Source organism: Somniosus microcephalus, chromosome 5 (genome assembly GCF_052327205.1).
Source record: "Somniosus microcephalus isolate GS21.2 chromosome 5, FLI_Smic_1.0, whole genome shotgun sequence".
NCBI lineage: Eukaryota > Metazoa > Chordata > Chondrichthyes > Squaliformes > Somniosidae > Somniosus > Somniosus microcephalus.
This window is the reverse complement of record NC_140991.1, coordinates 24,750,802-24,773,293: the sequence shown is the minus strand read 5'-3', so window position 1 is coordinate 24,773,293 and position 22,492 is coordinate 24,750,802. Positions and strand designations below refer to the sequence as shown.

At 45.3% G+C, this 22,492-nt stretch overlaps 1 protein-coding gene across 3 annotated transcripts in view; it reads right to left on the bottom strand.

The window, feature by feature from the left end:
• obscnb (obscurin, cytoskeletal calmodulin and titin-interacting RhoGEF b) overlaps positions 1-22,492 on the bottom strand; it is a 656,492-nt gene that overhangs the window by 473,100 nt on the left and 160,900 nt on the right. For 2 of the 3 annotated variants that reach the window (XM_085987451.1, XM_085987452.1), the window contains exons 30-31: positions 11,953-12,222; positions 9,714-9,980 (exon numbers count right to left, since the gene is read on the bottom strand). In XM_085987451.1, the coding sequence (XP_085843577.1) occupies positions 9,714-9,980; positions 11,953-12,222 (537 nt within the window). Of the gene's footprint in view, positions 1-9,713; positions 9,981-11,952; positions 12,223-21,656; positions 21,930-22,492 lie in introns of all 3 variants that reach the window. The other variant, XM_085987453.1, reaches the window with a different exon arrangement.

Sequence of the window (22,492 nt, the reverse complement as noted above, 5' to 3'; positions counted from 1 at the left end):
TAGCGCCGGCGCTAAATTTCCGGCGCTAAAGCCCTGGCGCGACGTCAACTCAATTTCTAGGCCATAAGATTGTGAAGGGGTTGGATCGGGTGGATGCGGGGAAGATGTTCCCGATGATGGGTGAAACTAGAACTAGGGGGCATAGTCTTAGAATAAGGGGCTGCTCTTTCAAAACTGAGATGAGGAGGAACTACTTCACTCAGAGGGTGGTAGGTCCATGGAATATGCTGCCCCAAAAAGCTGTAGAAGCTACATCATTACATAAATTTAAAACAGAAATAGACAGTTTCCTAGAAGTAAAGGGAATTAAGGGTTACGGGGAACGGGCAGGAATTTGGACATGAGTCTAGGTTCGGATCGGTCATGGCCCTGTGGGTAGCGGAACGGGCCCAGGGGCCGTGTAGCCTGATCCTGCTCCTATTTCGTGTGTCTAATTCTGTTAGATTCAGGAGATGGTTCTGTGATAGTGGATTGGCGGTTAGGATCAGATCAGCCATGGTCTTATTGAATGGCGGAGCAGGCTCGAGGGGCCGATTGGCCTACTCCTGCTCCTATTTCTTATGTTCTTATTAAAGTCACCCATGATAACGGCTGTGCCCTTATTGCACGCTTCTCTAATTTCCCTTTTAATGCCAGCCCCAACCCCCGCATTACTGTTTGGAGGTCTATATACCACTCCCACTAACGTTTTCTGCCCCTTGGTATTTCTCAGTTCTACCCATACAGATTCCACATCATCAGAGCTAATATCCTTCCTTACAATTGTGTTAATCCCCTCTTTAACCAGCAATGCTACCCCACCTCCCTTTCCTTTTTGCCTATCTTTCCTGAATATTGAATACCCCTGGATGTTGAGTTCCCAGCCTTGGCCACCCTGGAGCCATGTTTCCGTAATCCCAATCATATCATTCGTTTACCTCTATTTGCGCAGCTAATTCATCCACCTTATTACGAATGCTCCTCGCATTAAGACACAAAGGCCTAGAAATTCAGTTGTTTGCGCCAGCCGCTAGCGCCTTAGGAGGAGGAGATGTGGGGCACTAGGCGGCTAGCGGCCGGGCGCTGCGCGATCTGCGCCTCTCCCCAACTTCAGTAAAGATTTAGCGGCGGCGCAAAGCCTTTGCGCACGCTCAGCTGCGCGGGCAGATCCTGACGTCATTTCATCGTGCAATGCCCTTTGTGTGCCCCAAACCGGAAATTCAGTGGCGCCGGCCTATTGCGCGCCTGGCGCCCCTAGCGACTGGTAGAGGGGAACGGTTCCCAGTCGCTGCGGGGCCCGCTAATTAAAGGGCACTCCTCCTGCAGTAGAAATGGCAGCCATTTTGCAACACTCCTTCTTTGTGAGAGACGGATCTTTGCAGAGAGACAAAGGTAGAGAGCTTTCTGGTTTGGCTCAACACTCGCACAGGTACTTGTGGCTTCAGGCCACAGCTTTGCACTTGTCTTTAACTTCAGAGCCATAGGATTGATTGGAAACATATAATGGGGGCTGCAATGGGTGCAAACGTTGGCCTTCTCCATTGCATTCAAAGGGCTCAGAGACGCCGTGAGAGAGTGGAAGTCATGGCCAGAGGGAGAAGGGGCAACAGGCGTCGGCTAAGGAGGCCTTACCCACCCAGGGTATACCGCCAGCAGTTCTCATATCTGAACATGTCTGAGGAGCAGTGTGTTCGGAGGCTGCGATTCCGAAGGGCGGTGGTCACGGAGATCTGCCACCTGCTTCGCGGACATGTGCAGCCACAGCTGAGGAGCAGGACGTCTCTGTAGGTGGCAGTGAAGGTGACGGTGTCTCTCAACTTCTATGCCACCGGCTCCTTCCAATCCGCTGCTGGGGACATTTCCAACATCTCCCAGTTTGCCGTACATTGCTGCATCCGCCAGGTGACCAATGCCCTTTTCAGAAGGAGACGTCAGTTCATCTCCTTCTCCATGGCCCTTGTCAAGCAGCAACAGCGTGCAATGGGCTTTGCAGCATTATCGGGCTTCCCCATGGTGCAGGGCGCCATTGACTGCACGCATGTGGTTTTGCGGGCACCTCTAGAGCATGCCGAGGATTACCGCAACCGGAAGGGCTACCATTCGCTCAACGTGCAGTTGGCGTGTGACCACAGGCAGATCATCCTAGCTGTCAATGCCCGCTTTCCAGGCAGCAGCCACGATGCCTTCATCCTGCGCCAGACATGTTCCAGGCCCAGCCTCACCCACGAGGATGGCTTCTCGGGGACAAAGGCTATCCTTTGTGCACCTGGCTGATGACCCCGCTCCGTGCGCCCAGCACCCCTGCTGAAGAGGGATACAATGACAGCCATCAAGCAACCAGGAACCTCATTGAGCAAACAATCGGAGTCCTGAAGCAACGGTTCCGCTGTCTGGATCGTTCCGGAGGAGCCCTACAGTACTCGCCTGAGCGAGTCTCCCATTTCGTGGTCGTGTGCTGCATGCTGCACAACCTGGCTAGCCGCAGGACTCAGCCACTGCCACCAGACATTGGAGGACCACCAGAGGAGGAGGAGGGGGAGGAGGAGGAGGAGGAGGAGAAGGAGGAGGACCAGCACAGGAGGGAGGCAGAAAGTGCAAGGGCCGCCCGTCGGCAGCTTATTGAACGTCGGTTCTAGGCCCTCTCAGGGAATGGCTTGCACAAGATGAATGTAGCCGCTCCACAAGCCCTCAGCCGAGCAGGGCAACCAGGACTTCCAAAAGAAAGCATGGACAGTGCGATTTAAGAACATTTATTACTTTGATACCTCTGTGCCCTTCCCACATAACAAACTAATGGAGAGAAGCCCCCCCCAAAAACACAAATCGAGCAGTCTCAGCCTTTCAAAAAACACAAATACACTAGTCTCGGCCTTTCAAAAAAAAAAATCCACCCTCCCCCTTTAAGAGCTCACCGGCGCCAGAGTGTCTGCCGTCAATCAGCAACTCGCCGCACCTGCGCTGCGCCCGCCCTCGGGGGTTTCGCCCCGGGCCGCCGGCTTAGCGCCTAATGATAGTCGTGCATCGCCTGTTTTAGCGCAGCAGCAACCTCTTGGGGCGATGCCACTGAATATCGGCGAAGGTGGCGCGAAGTTGCGCCGGGCGCAAACTTTAGCGGCCGCCCGGCTGTAGCGCCCCAAACGTGGCTATACTGAATTTCTAGGCCAAAGCCTTCAGGCTTGTTTTTTTAACGCTCTTAGACCTTTTAGAATTATTATTTACTGTGGCCATGTTTGATTTAAACCCTTGATTTCTCTGACTGCCACCTTTGTTTTTCTCCTTCTGTAGCATTTTGTAATCTCTCTCCATTTAAATAATAATTAGCTTTTTTATTTTTCCTGCCAAAGTGTATAACCTCACACTTTCCCGCATTATACTCCATCTGCCAAATGTTTGCCCACTCACTTAGCCTGTCTATATCCCTTTGCAGGTTCGAGTCCTCTGCACAACTTGCTTTTCCACCCATCTTTGTATCATCCGCAAACTTGGCTACATTACACTCGGTCCCTTCATCCAAGTCATTAATGTAGATTGTAAATAGTTGAGGCTCCAGCACCGATCCCTGTGGCACCCCACTAGTTACCGTTTGCCAACCGGAAAATTACCCATTTATCCCAACTCTCTGCTTTCTGTTAGTTAGCCAATTCTCTATCCATGCTAATATATTACCCCCAATTCCGTGAGCTCTTATCTTATGCAGTATCCTTTTATGTGGCAACTTATCGAATGCCTTCTGGAAATCCAAATACACCACATCCACTGGTTCACCTTTGTCCACCCTGCTCGTTACCTCCTCAAAGAACTCTAGCAAGTTTGTTAAACATGATTTCCCTTTCATAAAAACATGCTGACTCTGCTTGACTGCATTATGATTTTCCAAATGCCCTGCTACTGCTTCCTTAATGAAGGACTCCAGCATTTTCCCCAACGACAGATGTTAGGCTAACTGGTCTATAGTTCCCTGCTTTCTGTCTCCCTCCTTTCTTAAATAGGGGTGTTATTACGGTTTTCCAATCTGCTGGGACCTCTCCAGAGTCCAGGGAATTTTGGTATATTGCAACCAATGGATCCGCTATCTCTGCAGCCACTTCATTTAAGACCCTGGGATGCAGGCCATCTGGTCCAGGGGACTTGTCATCTTTTAGTCCCATTATTTTACCAAGTACTATTTCCTTAGTGATAGCGATTGTCTTTAGTTCCCCCCGTCTGTGGCCCCTTGATTATCCATTATTTGGATGTTGTTAGTGTCTTCTACCGTGAAGACAGATACAAAATATTTGTTCAGAGTCTCTGCCATTTCCCCGTTCCCCATTATTAATTCCCCAGTCTCATCCTCTAAGGGACCAACGTTTACTTTAGCTACCCTCTTCCTTTTTATATACATGTTGAAGCTCTTACTATCTGTTTTAATGTTTTTTGCCAGTTTTCTCTCATAATTCATCTCTATTATTTTTTTAGTCATCCTTTGCTGGTTTTTTAAAAATTCCCAATCCTCTGGTCTCCCACCAATCTTGGCAACATTGTATGCCTTCATTTTTAATTTGATACCATCCTTTACTTCCTTAGTTAGCCACGGATGGTGCTCCCTTCTCTTAAAATCTTTCTTTCTCACTGGAATATATTTTTGTTGAGAGTTAAGAAATATCTCAACAGATATTAGGCACTTTACAGCCTTCTGGACTTAACATCGAGTTCATCAATTTCAGACTATAAATTGGCCCCTGTATTTCTTTATATATTTTTTTCTCTTGTTTCCTCACATGGTAGCTGTTAATGTTGCTGCCATCATCATTCACGCATCATCTAGAGCCATCTTTTGTTTCTTAACTTGTCCCATTACCTCTCCTTTTGCCTTGCACTATCATCCCTTTTGTCAGTCAATCTCTCCTGCCCTCCATCCTATCACAGACCTTCCCTTTGTACTTTCCTCCCCTCCTCCCTGCCCCTGCTTAAACATCGTTCCTCCCTAACCTTTTCCAGTTCTGATGAAGGGTTTGACCCGAAACGTTAACTCTGTTTCTCTCTCCTCGATGCTGCCTGACCTGCTGAGTGTTTCCAGCACTTTCTGTTGTCATTTCTTGTTCCTTCTTAGTCTGATGGTGGAATTATTCATTGGATAAACAAGAAATTAGAGCTGTTTGGGATTGTTATATGCTTTGTATACTGGAAGAACTACACAGTTCATTTGAACACAGGTTTGGAGGTCCCTGATAGTCTATTGAGTGTCCTAGTTCAATTCCTGATCTCAGACTGGGCAGCAGATTGGGTGGTAAACCTGGCTATAGTGGAACGGTAAATCAGCTAAGATTCCCACTCCTGGAAGGTCTGTGATAGGATGGAAGGCAGGAGAGATTGACTTCATCCCTTTTGTCAGTCAATCTCTCCTGCCTTCCATCCTATCACAAGATAAGAAACAAAAGATGGCTCTAGATGATGCGTGAATGATGATGGCAGCAACATTAACAGCTACCATGTGAGGAAACAAGAGGAAAAAAATATATAAAGAAATACAGGGGCCAATTTATAGTCTGAAATTATTGAACTCAATGTTAAGTCCAGAAGGCTGTAACGTGCCTAATAGAAAGATGAGGTGCTGTTCCTCGAGCTTCATTGGGACAAGGCAAGTCCAGAAGGAGGAGTCTTGCCAGGGTCTCGTGACTGGGGGTTGGGGGAAAGCCCAGTACAGTAGAGGCCCAGACTTTCCTTGTGGGGCCTGAAGGAGCTCTCCAATAAGTGCATTTGCTAGAACAGCTCCATGTAATAAGACAACTCTGGAAGTCGATCAAAAAAAACAATTAACCTTTTTGGAAAAATAGCACCAGTGCAGCCTGTATGGTAGTGGCGGAAGGAATCAATGCTGTCTCACCAGTGCACCGAACCTGGTGAGGAAGACATTTGCTGGTCTGAGAAAGGTTGCCAAGGTACATCTGCAGACACATTGCTTAATTTTATAATGTGGTCTTACAAAGGATCTTAATAGCACTGCGGTTTAAGGTTAGGCAGCAGCACATATAGAAAATACACAGCACTTTGAAAACTGTTCATGTACTATTTCTTTGTTCCTTCTCATTCTCCAGAACCTGCAAATAGAGTGTGATGGCCAAAGCTCCTATATGGGCAACACACAATGACTGACAGTTTCTTGGGTTGAGAGTCACACGTAGCAGACAGATACAGCATCTCACACAGGATGTCTGCACACAAAAGGGAGGAATACTCCTGATTCTCCTGCCTCTATGAATTTTTACCCAAAAAATGGAAACTTACCTTCCTAGGCCACATCCACAACTGGAAAACCTGAGCAAAGCGGGCCCAATTTCTCGGAGGGGATATAAAACAGATGCGACTACACTTCCAATGTACTTCATTGGCTGTGAAGCGCTTTGGAACATCCAGAGATTGTGAAAGGTGCGGTATAAAATGCAAGTCTTTCTTTCTTCTGGATTTTCAGAAGGCCTTCGATAACGTCCCACACAAGAGGTTGGTGAACAAAATTAGGGCACATAGAATTGGGGGTAACATACTAGCATGGATTGAGAATTGGTTAACAGACAGAAAACAAAAGAGTAGGGATAAACGGGTCTTTTTCAGGACGGCAGGCTGTGACTAGTGGGGTACCGCAAGGATCGGTGCTTGGGCCCTAGCTATTCACAATCTATATCAATGATTTGGATGAGGGGACTAAATGTAACATTTCCAAATTTGCTGATGATACAAAGCTAGGTGGCAGTGTCAGTTGTGAAGAGGCTTCAAGGGGATCCCGACAGGCTCACTGAGTGGGCGAGAACATGGCAGATGGAATATAATGTGGATAAATGTGAAGTTATCCACTTTGGTAGAAAAAACAGAAAGGCAGAGTATTTCCTAAATGGTGAAAGATTGGGGAATGCAGATGCTCAAAGGGACCTGGGTGTCCTTGTACATGAGTCACTGAAAGTGAATGTGCAGCTGCAGCAAGCCATTAGGAAGGCAAATGGTATGCTGGCCTTCATTACAAGAGGATTTGAGTACAGGAGTAAAAGAAGTCTTACTCCAATTATATAGAGCCTTGGTGAGACCACACCTGGAGTACTGTGTACAATTTTGGTCTCCTTACCCAAGGAAGGATATACTTGCCATAGAGGAAGTGCAACGAAGGTTCACGCGATTGATTCCTGGGATGGCGGGACTGTCGTATGAGAAAACATTGAGTAAACTAGGCCTGTATTCTCTTGAATTCAGAAGAATGAGGGGGGATCTCATTGAAGCATACAAAATTATTACAGAGCTTGATGGGGTGGATGCTGGAGAATGTTTCCCTTGGCTGGGGAGTCTAGAACCAGGGGCCACAGCCTCAAGATAAAGAGTAGACCATTCAGGACTGAGATGAGAAGAAATTTCTTCACACAGAGGGTGGCGAATCTTTGGAATTCTCTACCCCAGAGGGCTGTGGAGGCTCAGTCATTGGGTATATTCAAAACAGAAGTCGATAGATTTCTAACTAGTAAAGGCATCAAGGGATAGGGCCGGTGAATGGAGTTGAGGCAGAAGATCAGCCATGATCTCGCCGAATGGCCAACTCCTGCTCCTATTTCTTATGTTCTTCTGTCTTCTTTCATTAGCGTGCCCAATATGATGTCAAACGTTTTTCAGGTATTCTTGGGGCACAGGACATAGCCCTGCAAAATCGGTCATTTTCCCCCCGGAAAACAGCCACAATTACCAATTTCTACCCCCGAATTTCAGATGCTACTAATGAGCAGAGCTCAGATCCAAGTATTTGTGGCCTGGTCCCTAACCTCCCAGCAAAACCGATGGCTGGGAATGGAGACAAATGCCAACCTTCCTGCAAGGCTGACCATTCATACCCTTTAGCCTTGAGGGAGGTCTGTGCCTCCCTGAAGTTCCCACTGCATCAATCGGCCCTCTACCTAGTTTGGCACAACAGGCAACACTCAGGAGAACTCACCTCAGTTAAATTTACAGCCTGGCATGATGGGATCACCAGACAAGCTATTCCACTAGTTGGCTAACAAATTTCACCTCTCCCAGCACGACCATTACCACTATCTCTAGATGCCACCCTGCAATACTCTGCAGACTTCAGCATGAGCCAGTTCTCCTGGAGTTTTTCCTTCACTCCCCAATCTCCACCCTGTGCACAATTCTCATGACAATGACCAAAGATAGGACAGAAAACCTGAGAAAAGCCCAAAATCTAACCACTTAAGGAAAGGTGACTAATGAATGGCGCAGAGACAGATCCTAAACCCGATCAGATGCAACAAAATGCATGAAGACCAACTCAAATTATATATGACACATAGTGCACCCATGTTCAAGCACCACAAATTGCATCCCTCCATATCAGACAATGCTGGATAGGTTGTGGCCAGAAGAGCACATCCCTCCACATATTGTTGCCATGCCTCTGCATTCAGCCATTCTGGATAGCAGTTTGGGAGACCACATGGACCATGGGTGGCCTTGCAATTCCAGAGGAATTCCATAGGCTTACCCACTCCCTCCCACAATCAACAGACTAACACAACTCTCACTACTAGCTGCAAGAAGAGGATACGCCACTCTAAAACTAAGAGCAGCCCTCCCACCAATAACATGTGGCTTAAGCATAGTTGGAACAGATCTCAATTAGAACGAGGGTTGTTCAGCTCCTGCTTGGAATGATAGAAATATAAAGCAGTCTGGGGTCCATTCTTGAAGGGTCATTCAGCATAAACTGCATTCTCCCAGCAGAGCAGCCCACCCACTAGCCACAAGGCCAAGGAATATAACCAACAGAATCACTAGTAGGCATAGGATCCACCCTTCCACCCACACCAGACCTAACTAATCCCCAATACCAAGATCAAACAAGTTGCCTCAACTAGTGATATACACTGCACCCGACACAAGCAATCTTGCCAAGACTCCTGCAAGCGCTTTGCAATTAACTTGTACAATGTTTTCATAAAATATATATTTGAATGTAGATTTTAGGGAATTAAATTAAGAGGGAATCTCTGAGCAAATTCAGTTTTGAAAGCACAGCAAAGACACACTGAAATTGGCACAAAGAAACACAACAGCAACAATAACACAAATATGAATCTGCTTTAAGATATAGGAGGGATGGGTGTGTATCTGGATGCATTTGAGAACCTTAGCGAGGAATGAGCAATTGGAAAGGTAAATGGGTGCAGGGTGGGCTTTCAAAGAAAGGATGATGACAGCAATTTTGACGGGTAGAGGGACAATGTCAGAGCTGTTAATGTCAGCAAGCATCGGGCCAAAAAGAGGCAGTTCAGTAATTGGCAGCTGAGTCATGAGTGAGTCATTAGAGCAGATGGTGGGCCTCATGGGGAACATGAGTCTGGTCAGAGCTGGAAAGGTGATAGGAAGCTACAAAATATTGTGGTGCAGAGGTAGGGCAGAAGGGGTTGGAAGCAGGGAAAGTAATGGCATAAAAGGAGGATGAAACAGCTGAACAGATAGTCTCAATTTTGGAGGCAAAGAAATACCTGAGCTTCACGCATCAGTGGTGAGGATGAAAATGGCAAAGTGGAAGACCAAAGCAGGAAGCCTGAAATAAAGAGGTTTGTCCTTGCCCTCCATAACGATTCTAGAGTAGCACGAGGATTTGATAGCAGTGAGGAAGAGGCCACTAAGCATTAAAAATATTAGTGGAGAGGGTGAAAAAGTCTATGTGATGAAAATCAAAAGAGATTGAATAATGGTGAATAATGATTGAGTCCTACCCTTCACTTTTAGGCAAGCAATGGTCTGCTGATCTCCAGAATCACATATATATGTTCCAGTATCTTCTATTTTCAGGTCGTGGATTAACAATTCAGTGATGGCACCTTTCTGCTTCATTTCATGCTTGTCACTTGGGTGAAGTACCACAGATCCCTTTTTCCATTCTACTGGAGCACCAGGTTTGGTAATCTCACAGCGCAGTGTGGCAGTACCATTCTCTTCAGCTTCTTCGTTCTGAAGCTCTTGTTTGAAAAGTACAGGCAATGCTGAGGGACGCATTAATGTGAATCACTTATTAGAGTGACGTTTACACAAGATCCATATCTTTGGGCAACACAATTTTGTTTTACAATACTACAGTACATAATAACATGGAAATGTAATAACTAGAATAGACCATTCAGCTCCCTGTTATTTGGACCCAATCTGACTAACTTTCGTCTTTTACTTCGCATGATTTACATATATTTTAATTCTTTGGTTTAGGTAAATCACTGCTTACTGTATAAATGTCAGTCTATTCATAAGTCAATGGACAGATTTTACTGTTGCTGTATGTCAACGTTTTGGATTGACTAGGCACAGCGAGTAGAAAAAGGGCGGGCAGGAAGGGCCACACACCCATAAGCGAACTGCCTAATTTTCGTCCACTTAAATTAATGGATCTAAAATGCCCAGGAACAAGAAAATCTGCCCCATTAGCTCTAAGCAGGAAGAAATAATTGAGGTTAACTATAAAACCAAAGTTGAAATCCCTGCCTCCACTAATGTTCATACTCAAGCCTAAATTAAGTTCAGCCAGTTGAAAAATCTGATGATTGGAGTTTTTAAAGACGTCACGCTGACAGAACTCATAGGGTCAATCACCTGTTCAACCATTACATCCTCCTTCCCATTAAGAATAGCAGGATAGCTGTTAGGCTGGTGATTTATTTCAAGCTACACAGCTTACAGTACATACACAATGGACTCTTGCAGTGAAAAGAACTGAGATTTTCCTTACACATGATCCAGCAACACTTACCTGATAAATGGTAAAATTAATATTTTTAATAAATTCTCTATTGTGCTTAGCTCATAAGATATGTTGCTTTTTAAATCAATATGTTTAGTAATATTATAGCCAAATTAATAAAATAAAATCAATTCAAGGTCTATTCAGATAACATTTTCTTTAATACTAACTTCTTAATTCACTAGCCGGTAATTTCTTATACTGTTTAGTAAAAAAGTGACTTACTACAAATGAGATGCAAGACATGTCTAAAATTGTCTACATCATTGATATAAAAATTGGTAGATGAAGGCTTGTCAAGTAAAATTTGAGTTATGCTAGTAACTGAAAGTCAATAAGCAGGGCTTGTTTAGTCAGTAGGCTGGACAACATTAAATCAGTGGCTTCCCAATGAAACAAAAGCAATATAATACAGAGCACTGTTGAGAACAAGTAGCATATTGGTTTGAGCAGTGACTTAAGGGAGACAATAATCCTAGCCTGTGTGTGCACACAAATGAGCTGACTTCAGCTTACAGCTGAAGAGGCCAACATTTCTTCAGGACCTGAGACCCAATTGGAGGGGGCGGGGTGGGTGGGTGGTGGGGGCAGAGGGTAAATGGGCACGAGACCTGTTGGAGCAGCAAAATTGGGTGGGCCCCAAACATTACTCCTGATGTGACAAGGAGGCAGGTTGGCTTCCCTCACAGAATTCCCACAACTCCTGCTCCCCTTTCTGCCCAGCAATAAGCGCCAGGTCATTTTATGGGCGAAACTGAGGCCCATCTGGATCTGGACACCCTTGAAAAATGCCCGGGTGTCAGGGAGCTTTTTAAAAATCTGTTAAGCTGATTGCGCTGACTGGTCACTCAAGTGCCTTGCCAGCACTGCACGTTCTACCCCCACCCCAGCAGACGCCAAAGATGCATTCATGCTAAAATGCTCAAATAACGTGTTTTCAGATACTCTGGCAGAGTCAGGAGCAAAGGTCAACAATGGATCAGGATTCCTGCTCCACTTCACATACTGGCGTAACAGTCCCAAGGATTTTAAGGGTCAAAATCTGTAATAACCAATGAAAATAACCAAAAGGCTAGAGTTTGATGCATTACCTATATTACAAATCAATGAGAAACATAATATTAATGTTGTCTAACCTTGGATAATTAGTAAATTGTACAGTTACTGTGATCATAATTATTGGCAGGGTAAACACAGCTTATGAGCAAACCTTTCTTCCTTACCATTCACTTTGACAATGACTTTAGTACATGACGCCACAGTGTGGCATTCATATGTTCCAGCGTCCTCCTCAACACTTTTACAAACAATCAGTCTGGCTTCATTCCCAGGACGACTGATTCTGTGCTTGGATGTATTTTTCAAAAGCTTTTCATCCTTAAACCATTTAACTGGACAGTCCGGTTTGGACGTTTCACAGAATAAGATGATATCCTCTCCTTCAATAACAGTAGCAGAAGCTGCCAACTCTTTTGTTATGACAGGTGGTTTTTCTAAAACAATATGAATATAGGTTAGCTTTATAATGTCTCCAACAGCTTCCCTTCAACCAGCTGGAATTAGGTACTATTTTTGGTTCACCCATGAAGCATGTGAGCCGTTCAAAAAGGTAACCAATATGTTGTCCTTCTGAAGAATGCATTTGATAAACAAGGAAAATAATCGTACTTGACTAAGTCAACTTTAATAGGCTAAATATTTCTACAATCAAGGGAGTGGAAATGGCCTTTGCGTTTTAAAGAATTGCTTTGTCCTAAGTTCATATATATGATGTACACAAGATCGTAGTGAAGACACCGCTTTACATTGCAAGTGCAGTTTCTGCAGGAAAGAATGGACAAATGACATCAATTATAAACAACCTAGAAATTATGGAAGTTTATTCATTGGCTCTAATAGCAGATCCTTGAGGTTATTCCCTCCAGTGACCATTCTGCAGCAAAAAGTAAACAGAACCGGAGATAAGTATGACACTGGATAAATAACTCACTTAAAAACAAGAAACAGAGTAGCCACAAACTAAAGTGGTTTAGGTTGGAAAAAGGGTACCCTAAGTCTCATTCTTGGGACCTTGCTATTTGTAATACTGTATCTATGAATGAATTAGATGAGGATATTATAAGTAAAATATACAAATTTGCAAATGGTAACAAAAATAGGAGACATAAGCAAATACTGAGAACCAATACTACTAGGTTCAGGATTTAGGGACTATATTTTCTACCCACTGACTATGAATGGGCAAAATCAAGGGTTGCATTTTAATTTGTGCCACCTTGTGGTGTATGTGCCTTTAAGAGCAATTATGGTGTATGTGCCTTTAAGAGCCACAGGTGTGCGTAATGCCGGTAATTGCCACTTGGGCTATATAAGCCTGTGTATTGTGTATATCCTTTAGAAACCCCCCCCCCAGACTTGCTTAGTAAATACCTATGAACCAACTCCTGTCTTCAGTGTCTTTATCTACACACGGACACTACAGTGGCGACGAAGTGGAAACGGACTTACCTGCAATTCGGCAGCACCTCAAGGACATCGATTCCTCCAGCGTCCAGAAGACTCAAGGAAGTAAGAGAAACTGTGGTTTCACCAGCTGGCCAAGCTGGTGACAGGTACTGCGCTAATCCTTCCTGGGCGTCAGGCTGGAGCTCCAGCGGCGGGCTCTACAGCTGAGACAGGCAGCGAAATCGGAGGCAAGCAATAACGGACTGGGAGGGTGCACTCGAGAGACGGCCGGCGCGGCAAGCAGGTCAGCGTTTAGACCTCTGTCGGAAACGAGTCTTCAACAGTGAATAAACGGAAACCACAGTAAAACAGCGTTGTTATCGGTAGCAGCGGCGGGAAAGCGCCATATCGTTGCTACAGAGAGAAAAATTTTTTTAAAAAGCGGGGGAAGCGCCATATCTTTTCTGAAATGCCTAAATCTGGTAATATTGAGGCTTTTGATGGCGAAATAGAAGATTGGACCACATACGTGGAAAGAGTAGAGGTTTATTGCACTGCAAATGGAATAACAGATGAAAAAAAAGCTTCAGTACTTCTGAACTTAATGGGCGCGAAGACATACGGGCTGTTACGAAATTTAATCACTCCAGCCAAACCAAAGGACAAGACTTTTAAAGAAATTGTTGATACCCTGCAGGAGCATTTAAACCCAACACCGCTGCTGATAGCGGAACGATTCAAGTTCTTCAAGAGAAATCAACACAAGAATGAAAGTAACGCTGATTACCTAACCGAATTAAGAAAGCTATCAAAGTACTGCCAATTCGGAGCAGGACTATCGGATTATCTTCGAGACAAATTTGTTTGCGGTCTCTTAAGTGAAGGAACACAAAAAAGACTGCTTTCTGAAAAAGATTTAACATTGGACAAAGCTTTCAGTATGGCTGTATCATACGAAGCAGCAGCAAAAGGAGCTGCAGAGATACAACAAGAGACACAGGACTTCGGCACCCATAAAATGACACAGGAGTTCGGAAGATGTTATCGCTGCGGCAGATCCACCCATAACCAGAGGGACTGCTGGTTCAAGGGCAAAGCATGCAGGCAATGTGGTAAGATTGGACACATTGCACGGGTATGCCAATCTGGACAAAATAAAACCACTGACAGAAAACAAAAAATCAATAAAGAAAAGTACAGGAAGGTACAAATGATGACGGACAATAGCTCCGAAGACCAGAATAGCGATAGCGACTCCGGAAACAAGAGACTAAGCTGTCTCAAATTACATAATGTACTTGCCAAAGAGGATAACCAAACCATTTGGGTTACCCTCACAATAGCAGGGTCCCCAGTTAAAATGGAGCTAGATACAGGATCAGCTCTAACCGTAATAAATCGACACGATTACGAGAGGCTATTTTCGCATGTACCTCTAAAAGACACATCCATTATCTTAAAAACATATACGGGGCAGAAAGTCTACCCCAAAGGAAAAATAAGGGTGCCTGTGGTATACAACGGCAAAGAAATACAAAAGTTGTATTTATACATTCTACAAGATGGTGGTCCACCGTTGTTGGGACGTGAATGGATAAGGAACATACGTTTAGACTGGCACTCCATTCAGGCACTGACGGTAACCAGTAAGGAAAAAAACAATGATGACATCATACCTGAACGATTAAAAGACATCTTGGCCAACGTCAAAGAAGTGTTTCAAGAGAAACTAGGAACCTTGAAAGGCATCGCCGCCTCAATAAAAGTGGAAGATACAGCAATTCCAAAAATTTTTAAGGCAAGACCGGTGCCATACGCAATACGTCCGGCAGTCGAGGCAAAGCTGAAGAATTTGGAAAAGGCAGGCGTATTATCCAAAATAGATTGGAGCGAATGGGCAACACCCATCGTTCCAGTCATGAAAAAAACATTGAAAAATAACTCTGAGGAACAGAAAAAAATTCGCATCTGTGGGGAATTTAAGGTGACTGTAAACCCGGTCCTTCACACGGTACAGTATCCTCTTCCGAGGATAGAAGATATTTTCGCCTCACTGTCCGGAGGGAAACGTTTCACAAAAATTGACTTGGCACAGGCATATCTACAGATGGAGGTTGAGGAGACCTCTAAAAAGTATCTCACAATAAACACACACAAAGGCCTGTACCAGTATAATCGACTGGTTTTTGGAATAGCGTCAGCTCCAGCTATCTGGCAAAGAGCTATGGAGCAAGTCCTGCAAGGGATTCCGGGGACTCAATGCTACCTAGACGACATCCTTATAACAGGAGAAAACGACAACGAGCACCTTGCCAATTTGGAGCAGGTGCTCACTAGGCTGAAAGAACGGGGCCTACGAGCACATCGCCCCAAGTGCGAATTTTTCCAAAATCAGATATCATATTGTGGCCACATAATTAATAAGGAAGGGTTGCATAAGTCACCTGAAAAAATTGAAGCAGTTATAAAAGCCCCAGCACCTGAAAATGTTTCACAATTGAGGTCATTCCTGGGATTAATAAATTACTATCATAAATTTTTACCGAACTTATCAACTATTCTACACCCTCTTAATGATCTTCTACAGACAGGAGTGATTTGGAAATGGAACGAAGACTGTAAACGTGCCTTCCATAAATGTAAAGACTTAATCACATCCGAGAAAATTTTGGCTCATTACAACCCATCACTACCAATCAGACTGGCGTGCGATGCATCCCCTTACGGCATAGGAGCGGTATTGTCCCATAGATTCCCTGATGGCTCGGAACGGCTGATAGCTTTTGCGTCACGCTCATTGAACTCAGCTGAGCGTAACTATGCCCAGATAGACAGGGAAGCACTCAGCCTGGTATGGGGAGTGAAGAAATTCAACCATTACCTACACGGACAAAAATTTACCTTGCTGACTGACCATCAACCCCTCATCTCCATATTCAGCCCTAAAAAAGGTGACCCCATTATGACGGCACAAAGACTACAGAGGTGGTCCCTTTTTCTAGGGGCACACCAATACAACTTTGAATACAAAGGGTCAAAACAGCATGGGAATGCTGACGGTTTATCACGCCTACCGTTGCCAACGATAGAAGAGGCACCTACAGTAGACCCAGTAGAGATATTCCACTCTACCATAGTGGAATGTCTACCGGTGACAAATTCTGCCATTGAAAGGGAGACAAGAAATGACCCTACTCTCTCACGGGTCTACGATTTAACAGTGAAGGGATGGCCAGCACATGGCGAACCACTGTTGCCAGCATTCTCGCAAAGAAGAGAACAGCTGTCAGTGTGCCGAGGAACCTTGATGTGTGGATCCAGAGTGGTGATTCCACCCAAACTCCAGGATAAAGTGCTAAAGGAGCTTCACGAGGGGCATCTGGGTGGAGTGAAAATGAAGAACCTAGTTAGGGCGTTTGTATGGTGGCCAGGTATCGATGGAGACATCGAAGACATGACCAAGAGCTGCCTAGGATGCCAGAAGGTCCAAAATGCTCTGCCACAGGCCCCTCTACATCCATGGGAGTGGCCCTCATCTCCCTGGCAAAGGGTGCACATTGACTTTGCTGGTCCATTTATGGACTCAATGTTCTTAATCGCAGTTGATGCACACTCCAAGTGGCCGGAGGTAATAAAGATGTCCTCCACCACCACGGAAAAAACCATCACAGTATTAAGGACTATATTTGCCAGGAATGGGCTGCCGGAGCAGATATGTTCTGATAATGGACCGCAATTTGTGTCCGAAGAATTCAGAAAGTTCTTAAAGAACAATGGGGTAAAGCACTACACGTCCGCCCCATACCATCCCGCCACCAATGGATTGGCTGAAAGGTTTGTCCAGACCTTCAAGAAGGCCATCAAGGCCATGGGTAATGAAGACATAAAACTTCAGCACAAGGTGGATAACTTCTTATTTGCATATAGGAATGCAACGCATATGGTTACTAACCAAACTCCCGCCATGATGTTCTACAATAGAAACCTAAGATGCCGGCTGGGTTTGGTCAAGCCCAACATCCGAAGAGACGTGGAGAACCGGCAGTTTCAGGGCATGAACGAAAGGCCAACTAGGGCCTTCCAGATAGGCCAACCGGTTTTGGCCCGGGACTACCGTACCGAGAAATGGCAGCCTGGAACTATCTGCACACGATTAGGACCACTGATGTATACCGTGGACATCGGAGACAGCATAATAAGGCGCCATGCTGACCAAATCATCAAGTCATCCGAAAAGGGACAACCTACACCACCACTCTATACATCTAACGATGAAGTAGAGATACCCATATCTACCTCCAATCCGGTGATACTGGAGCCCGATGAACCCGACACTGGCCTTCAAGCCGAATCAGCCTTGCCAGAAGAACCTACTACACCACCAGAAACTACTACACCCCCGAGGCGTTATCCGGACCGAGTCAGGAAGCCTCCTGAGAGACTAACTTATAATTAATTAATACAGCAATGTATATTATTTTGCATATAACATGTAATTAATAATTACTTAAAATATGATGTACTCGTTAGCTAGAATGGGAGCAATTATGGTGTATGTGCCTTTAAGAGCCACAGGTGTGCGTAATGCCGGTAATTGCCACTTGGGCTATATAAGCCTGTGTATTGTGTATATCCTTTAGAAACCCCCCCCCAGACTTGCTTAGTAAATACCTATGAACCAACTCCTGTCTTCAGTGTCTTTATCTACACACGGACACTACATACCTGGCATAAAAAGGGGCTGAAGCAGCTTGAAAATGGCCTACGCAAGCGCTCTGGCCGCCATCAACTTCAAGAGGGTATACCGTTAGGTGACGGAAGCCCACTTGTTTCGGACGATAAGCCCTTTTAAAAAAAATTCGTTCATGAGATGTGGGCATCGCTGGCAAGGCCGGCATTTATTGCCCATCCTTAGTTGCCCTTGAGAAGGTGGTGGTGAGCCGCCTTCTTGAACCGCTGCAGTCCATGTGGTGAAGGTACTCCCACAGTGCTGTTAGGGAGGGAGTTCCAGGGTTTTGACCCAGCGACGAAGAAGGAATGGCGATATACTTCCAAGTCAGGATGGTGTGTGACTTGGAGGGGAACTTGGAGGTGGTGGTGTTCCCATGCGCCTGCTGCCCTTGTCCTTCTAGGTTGCCGCAGTATTTATGTGGCTGGCCCAGTTAAGTTTCTGGTTAATGGTGACCCCCATGATATTGATGGTGGGGAATTCGGCGATAGTAATGCCATTGAATGTCAAGGGGCGGTGGTTAGACGCTCGCTTGTTGGAGATAGTTATTGCCTGGCACTTGTGTGGCGCGAATGTTACCAGCCACTTATCAGCCCAAGCCTGAATGTCGTCCAGGTCTTGAAGCAGTCCATGCCCGCATGCAGCATTATCTGAGGAGTAGCGAATGGCACTGAACACTGAGCAGCCATCAGCGAACATCCCCACTTTTGACCTTATGATGGAGGGAAGGTCATTGATGAAGCAGCTGAAGATGGTTGGGCCTATGACACTACCCCGAGGAACTCCTGCAGCGATGTCCTGGGGCTGTGATGATTGACCTCCAACCATCTTCCTGTGTGCTAGGTATGACTCCAACCAGGAGAGTTTTCCCCCCCAATTCCTCCCCCCAATTCCAATTGACTTCAGTTTTACTAGGGCTCCTTGATGCCACACTTGGTCAAATGCTGCCTTGATGTCAAGGGCAGTCACTCTCGCCTTACCTCTGGAATTCAGCTCTTTTGTTCATGTTTGGACTAAGGCTGTAATGAGGTCTGGAGCCGAGTGGTCCGAGCGTAACCCAAACTAGGCATCAGTGAGCAGGTTATTGGTGAGTAAGTGCTGTTTGATAGCACAGTCGATGACACCTTCCATCACTTTGCTGATGATTGAGAGTAGACTGATGGCGGTACCTGGGCAGTTTTCCACATGGTCGGATAGATGCCAGTGTTATAGCTGTACCAGAACAGCTTGGCTAGAGGCGTGGCTAGTTCTGGAGCACAAATCTTCAGCACGAGAGCCGGGATGTTGTCGGGGCCCACAGCCTTTGCTGTATCCATTGCGCTTAGCCGTTTCTTGATATCACGTGGAGTGAATCGAATTGGCTGAAGACTGGCTTCTGTGGTGGTGGGGACCTCAGGAGGAGGCCGATATGGATCATCCACTCAGCACTTCTGGCTGAAGATGGTTGCAAACGCTTCAGCTTTGTCTTTTGCACTCACGTGCTGGGTTCTACCATCATTGAGGAGGGGGATATTCATAGAGCCTCCTCCACCCGTTAGTTGTTTAATGGTCCACCACCATTCACGACTGGATGTAGCAGGACTGCGGAGCTTTGATCTGATCCGTTGATTGTGGGATCACTTAGCTCTGTCTATAGCATGCTGCTTCCGCTTTTTAGCATGCATGTAGTCCTGTGTTGCAGCTTCCCCAGGTTGGCACCTCATTTTTAGGTACACCTGGTCTGACTCCTGGCATGCTCTTCTACACTCCTTATTGAACCAGGGTTGGTCCCCTGGCTTGATGGTAATGGTAGAGTGAGGGATATGCCGGGCCACGAGGTTACAGATTGTGGTGGAATACAATTCTGCTGCCCACAGCGCCTCATGGATGTCCAGTTTTGAGCTGCTAGATCTGTTCTGAATCGATCCCATTTAGCACAGTGGTAGTGCCACACAACACGACAGAGGGTGTCCTCAGTGTGAAGAGGGGACTTCGTCTCCACAATGACTGTGCGGTGGTCACTGCTACTAATGCTGTCATGGGCAGATGCATCTGCAATGGGTAGATTGGGGAGGACGAAGTCAAGTAGGGTTTTTGCCTCGTATTGGTTCTCTCACCACCTGTCGCAGGCCCAGACTGGCAGCTATGTCCTTCAGAACTCGGCCAGCTCGGTCAGTAGTGGTGCTACCGAGCCACTCTTGGTGATGGACATTGAAGTCCTCCACCCAGAGTACATTCTGTGCCCTTACTACTCTAAGTGCTTCTTCCAAGTGGTGTTCAACATGAAGGAGTACTGATTCAGTTGAGGGAGGGCGGTAGGTGGTAATCAGTAGGAGGTTTCCTTGCCCATGCTTGATCTGAAACCATGAGATTTCATGCTAGGCCATTTTCAGAGGGCAGTTAAGAGTCAACCACATTGCTGTGGGTTTGGTGTCACATATAGGCCAGACCAGGTAAGGACAGCAGATTTCCTTCCCTAAAGGACGTTAGTGAACCAGATGGGTTTTTACGACAATCCAATAGTTTCATGGTCACCATTACCGATACTAGCTTTTTATTCCAGCTTTATTTAATTAATTGAATTTAAATTCCCCAGCTGCCATGGTGGGATTTGAACTCACGTCTCCAGATCATTAGTCCAGGATTACTCGTCCAGTAACATAACCACTATGCTACTGTTCCCTTATGCAATTAGGGTCTTATGACATACATAGGGCCTCGACTGCCATTTTAAAACAGAACTGGGTGAAGCATATGCTGCCCAGTTGCATTTGGCGATCCAGCTAAAGAGGAGCACAACGGCATGTTTTTATTTATTTTTATGGGGTTAGGAGGAGCAGTGGTGCACAAAAATAACTTTGGTTCCTGCCACACTGTGTCCCCCACCTCCAATCAAACATTATTTTGGTCAGGCCCACCTCCGTGGCACCCAATTTTGTGCTGGACCCAGTGGGCTGCCCCATGGATCTATTAAAAAGGAATGGGCTTGTTAAGCTCAATCGTTTCCCCTTTTCCTAAATTTTTTATGGTCTTAGAAACATAGGCAAGGACAGGGTGGGATAAGACCACTGCAGTTCATCTGACTAGTCCTCAAAACTAATACCTTAATTGCCCACTTCCTTAAATGTCTATCCAATTATCTATTAAAGTTTCCCCCACTAATCTGCCTCCCTGGGCAGCCCATTCCACATGTTCTGCGTACAGTAGTTAAATCTAAACTGTCTGTGCACCTTCCCTCTTCTAAGCCTGTTCCCACGTTCCTTGGTTCTAGAGTTAATGGCAATCTTGAACATATTATCAGGGTTCAATTTATCTATTCCCTTAAGAACCTTGAATACTTGAGTAATATGTCCTCTGTGCCTTCTCTTCTCCAAAGTAAACCATCCCTGGTTGTTTAACTTCTCAAGCTCAGATGCTTTGGGATGTTTTACTACGTTAAATGCGCTATATAAATATACGTTGTTGTTGTTGTTATCAGTTAAATTGCCCTTTTCTAGCTTCAATGCCTGGATATCCTTGTTGACCAGAACTGTACAGTTTGGCCACACCAGTGCCTTAATCTTATCGTAACCTTAATCTTACGTTCTATGGGAGAAGAAGCTACTTGCAAATTTCTCTGTAATTGCATATAATTGTAATCGCTTTCTCTGTCGCTGTAAGAATGATGGACCATCATTTACTGATTGCTGAATATGCTGTAAGACAGGATTTCTCACATCTACCGGTAACTTTCACTGTTTTAAAAAAAAGTTATATTTTTAAATAAAACTTTACCTTTCACTGTCAGGGCAGCAGAGGTTTTCTTATCTCCAGCTTCAAATGCTATATTACCAGAATCTTTCACTGAAAGTTTTTTAACTGTTAAAGTGTGATAGCCATCCTCTAGTGATTTAATTTCATTCACATCATTGGTGTGGAGAGGTGTTTTATCCAGGAACCACTGAACGTTGTTATAATCTGACGGTGATATCTTGCACTTAAATGTTGCTGATTCGCCTTCAAGGACTTCAACATCTTCAAGGTCTTCAACCATTCGAACTTTCTGACCTGTAATTAGTACATATAATTGCATACTTTGTTCCTTTGCAGGGGCACCAGGTGGAGGAGCAGGTTAGAATTCTTCTTTTCAAGATCTAGCCCAGATTGAGGAGATGGAAGATCTTCTCTCTTTGACGCTATTAGTAAAATGAGTCTCAATACAGTTTTCAATCAACGTGAGTACACAGCACAACACAATCCTCAAAAATGGAGTTAGCTGGAATTTTATGTGCTTGCATGCAGTTTGTTATTTGGAAGAGATAGCACCCCTTTACATAAACCTATGGGGTATTATTGGGGAAATTTCAACTCGCGGCCAAAACAGGCTCGAAGTGGGCGGGACGATCGCATCACTCGCCCAATGACATAGGTGCGATGCACAAACCCTTTTGATGAGCATACTGGAAGTTGGGCAGTTCGCCCCATGGAGGCGGGGGGGGGGGGGGGGCGGGGGGATTTTGCATCAGCCTACCATCAGTTCTGGGTAGCCTGCACCTCTTAAAGGTGAGGTGCAGTGCTCATTGTGGAGTTGAGCTGAAGTCAATTTCTGTGTACTGGAAGGCACAAAATGT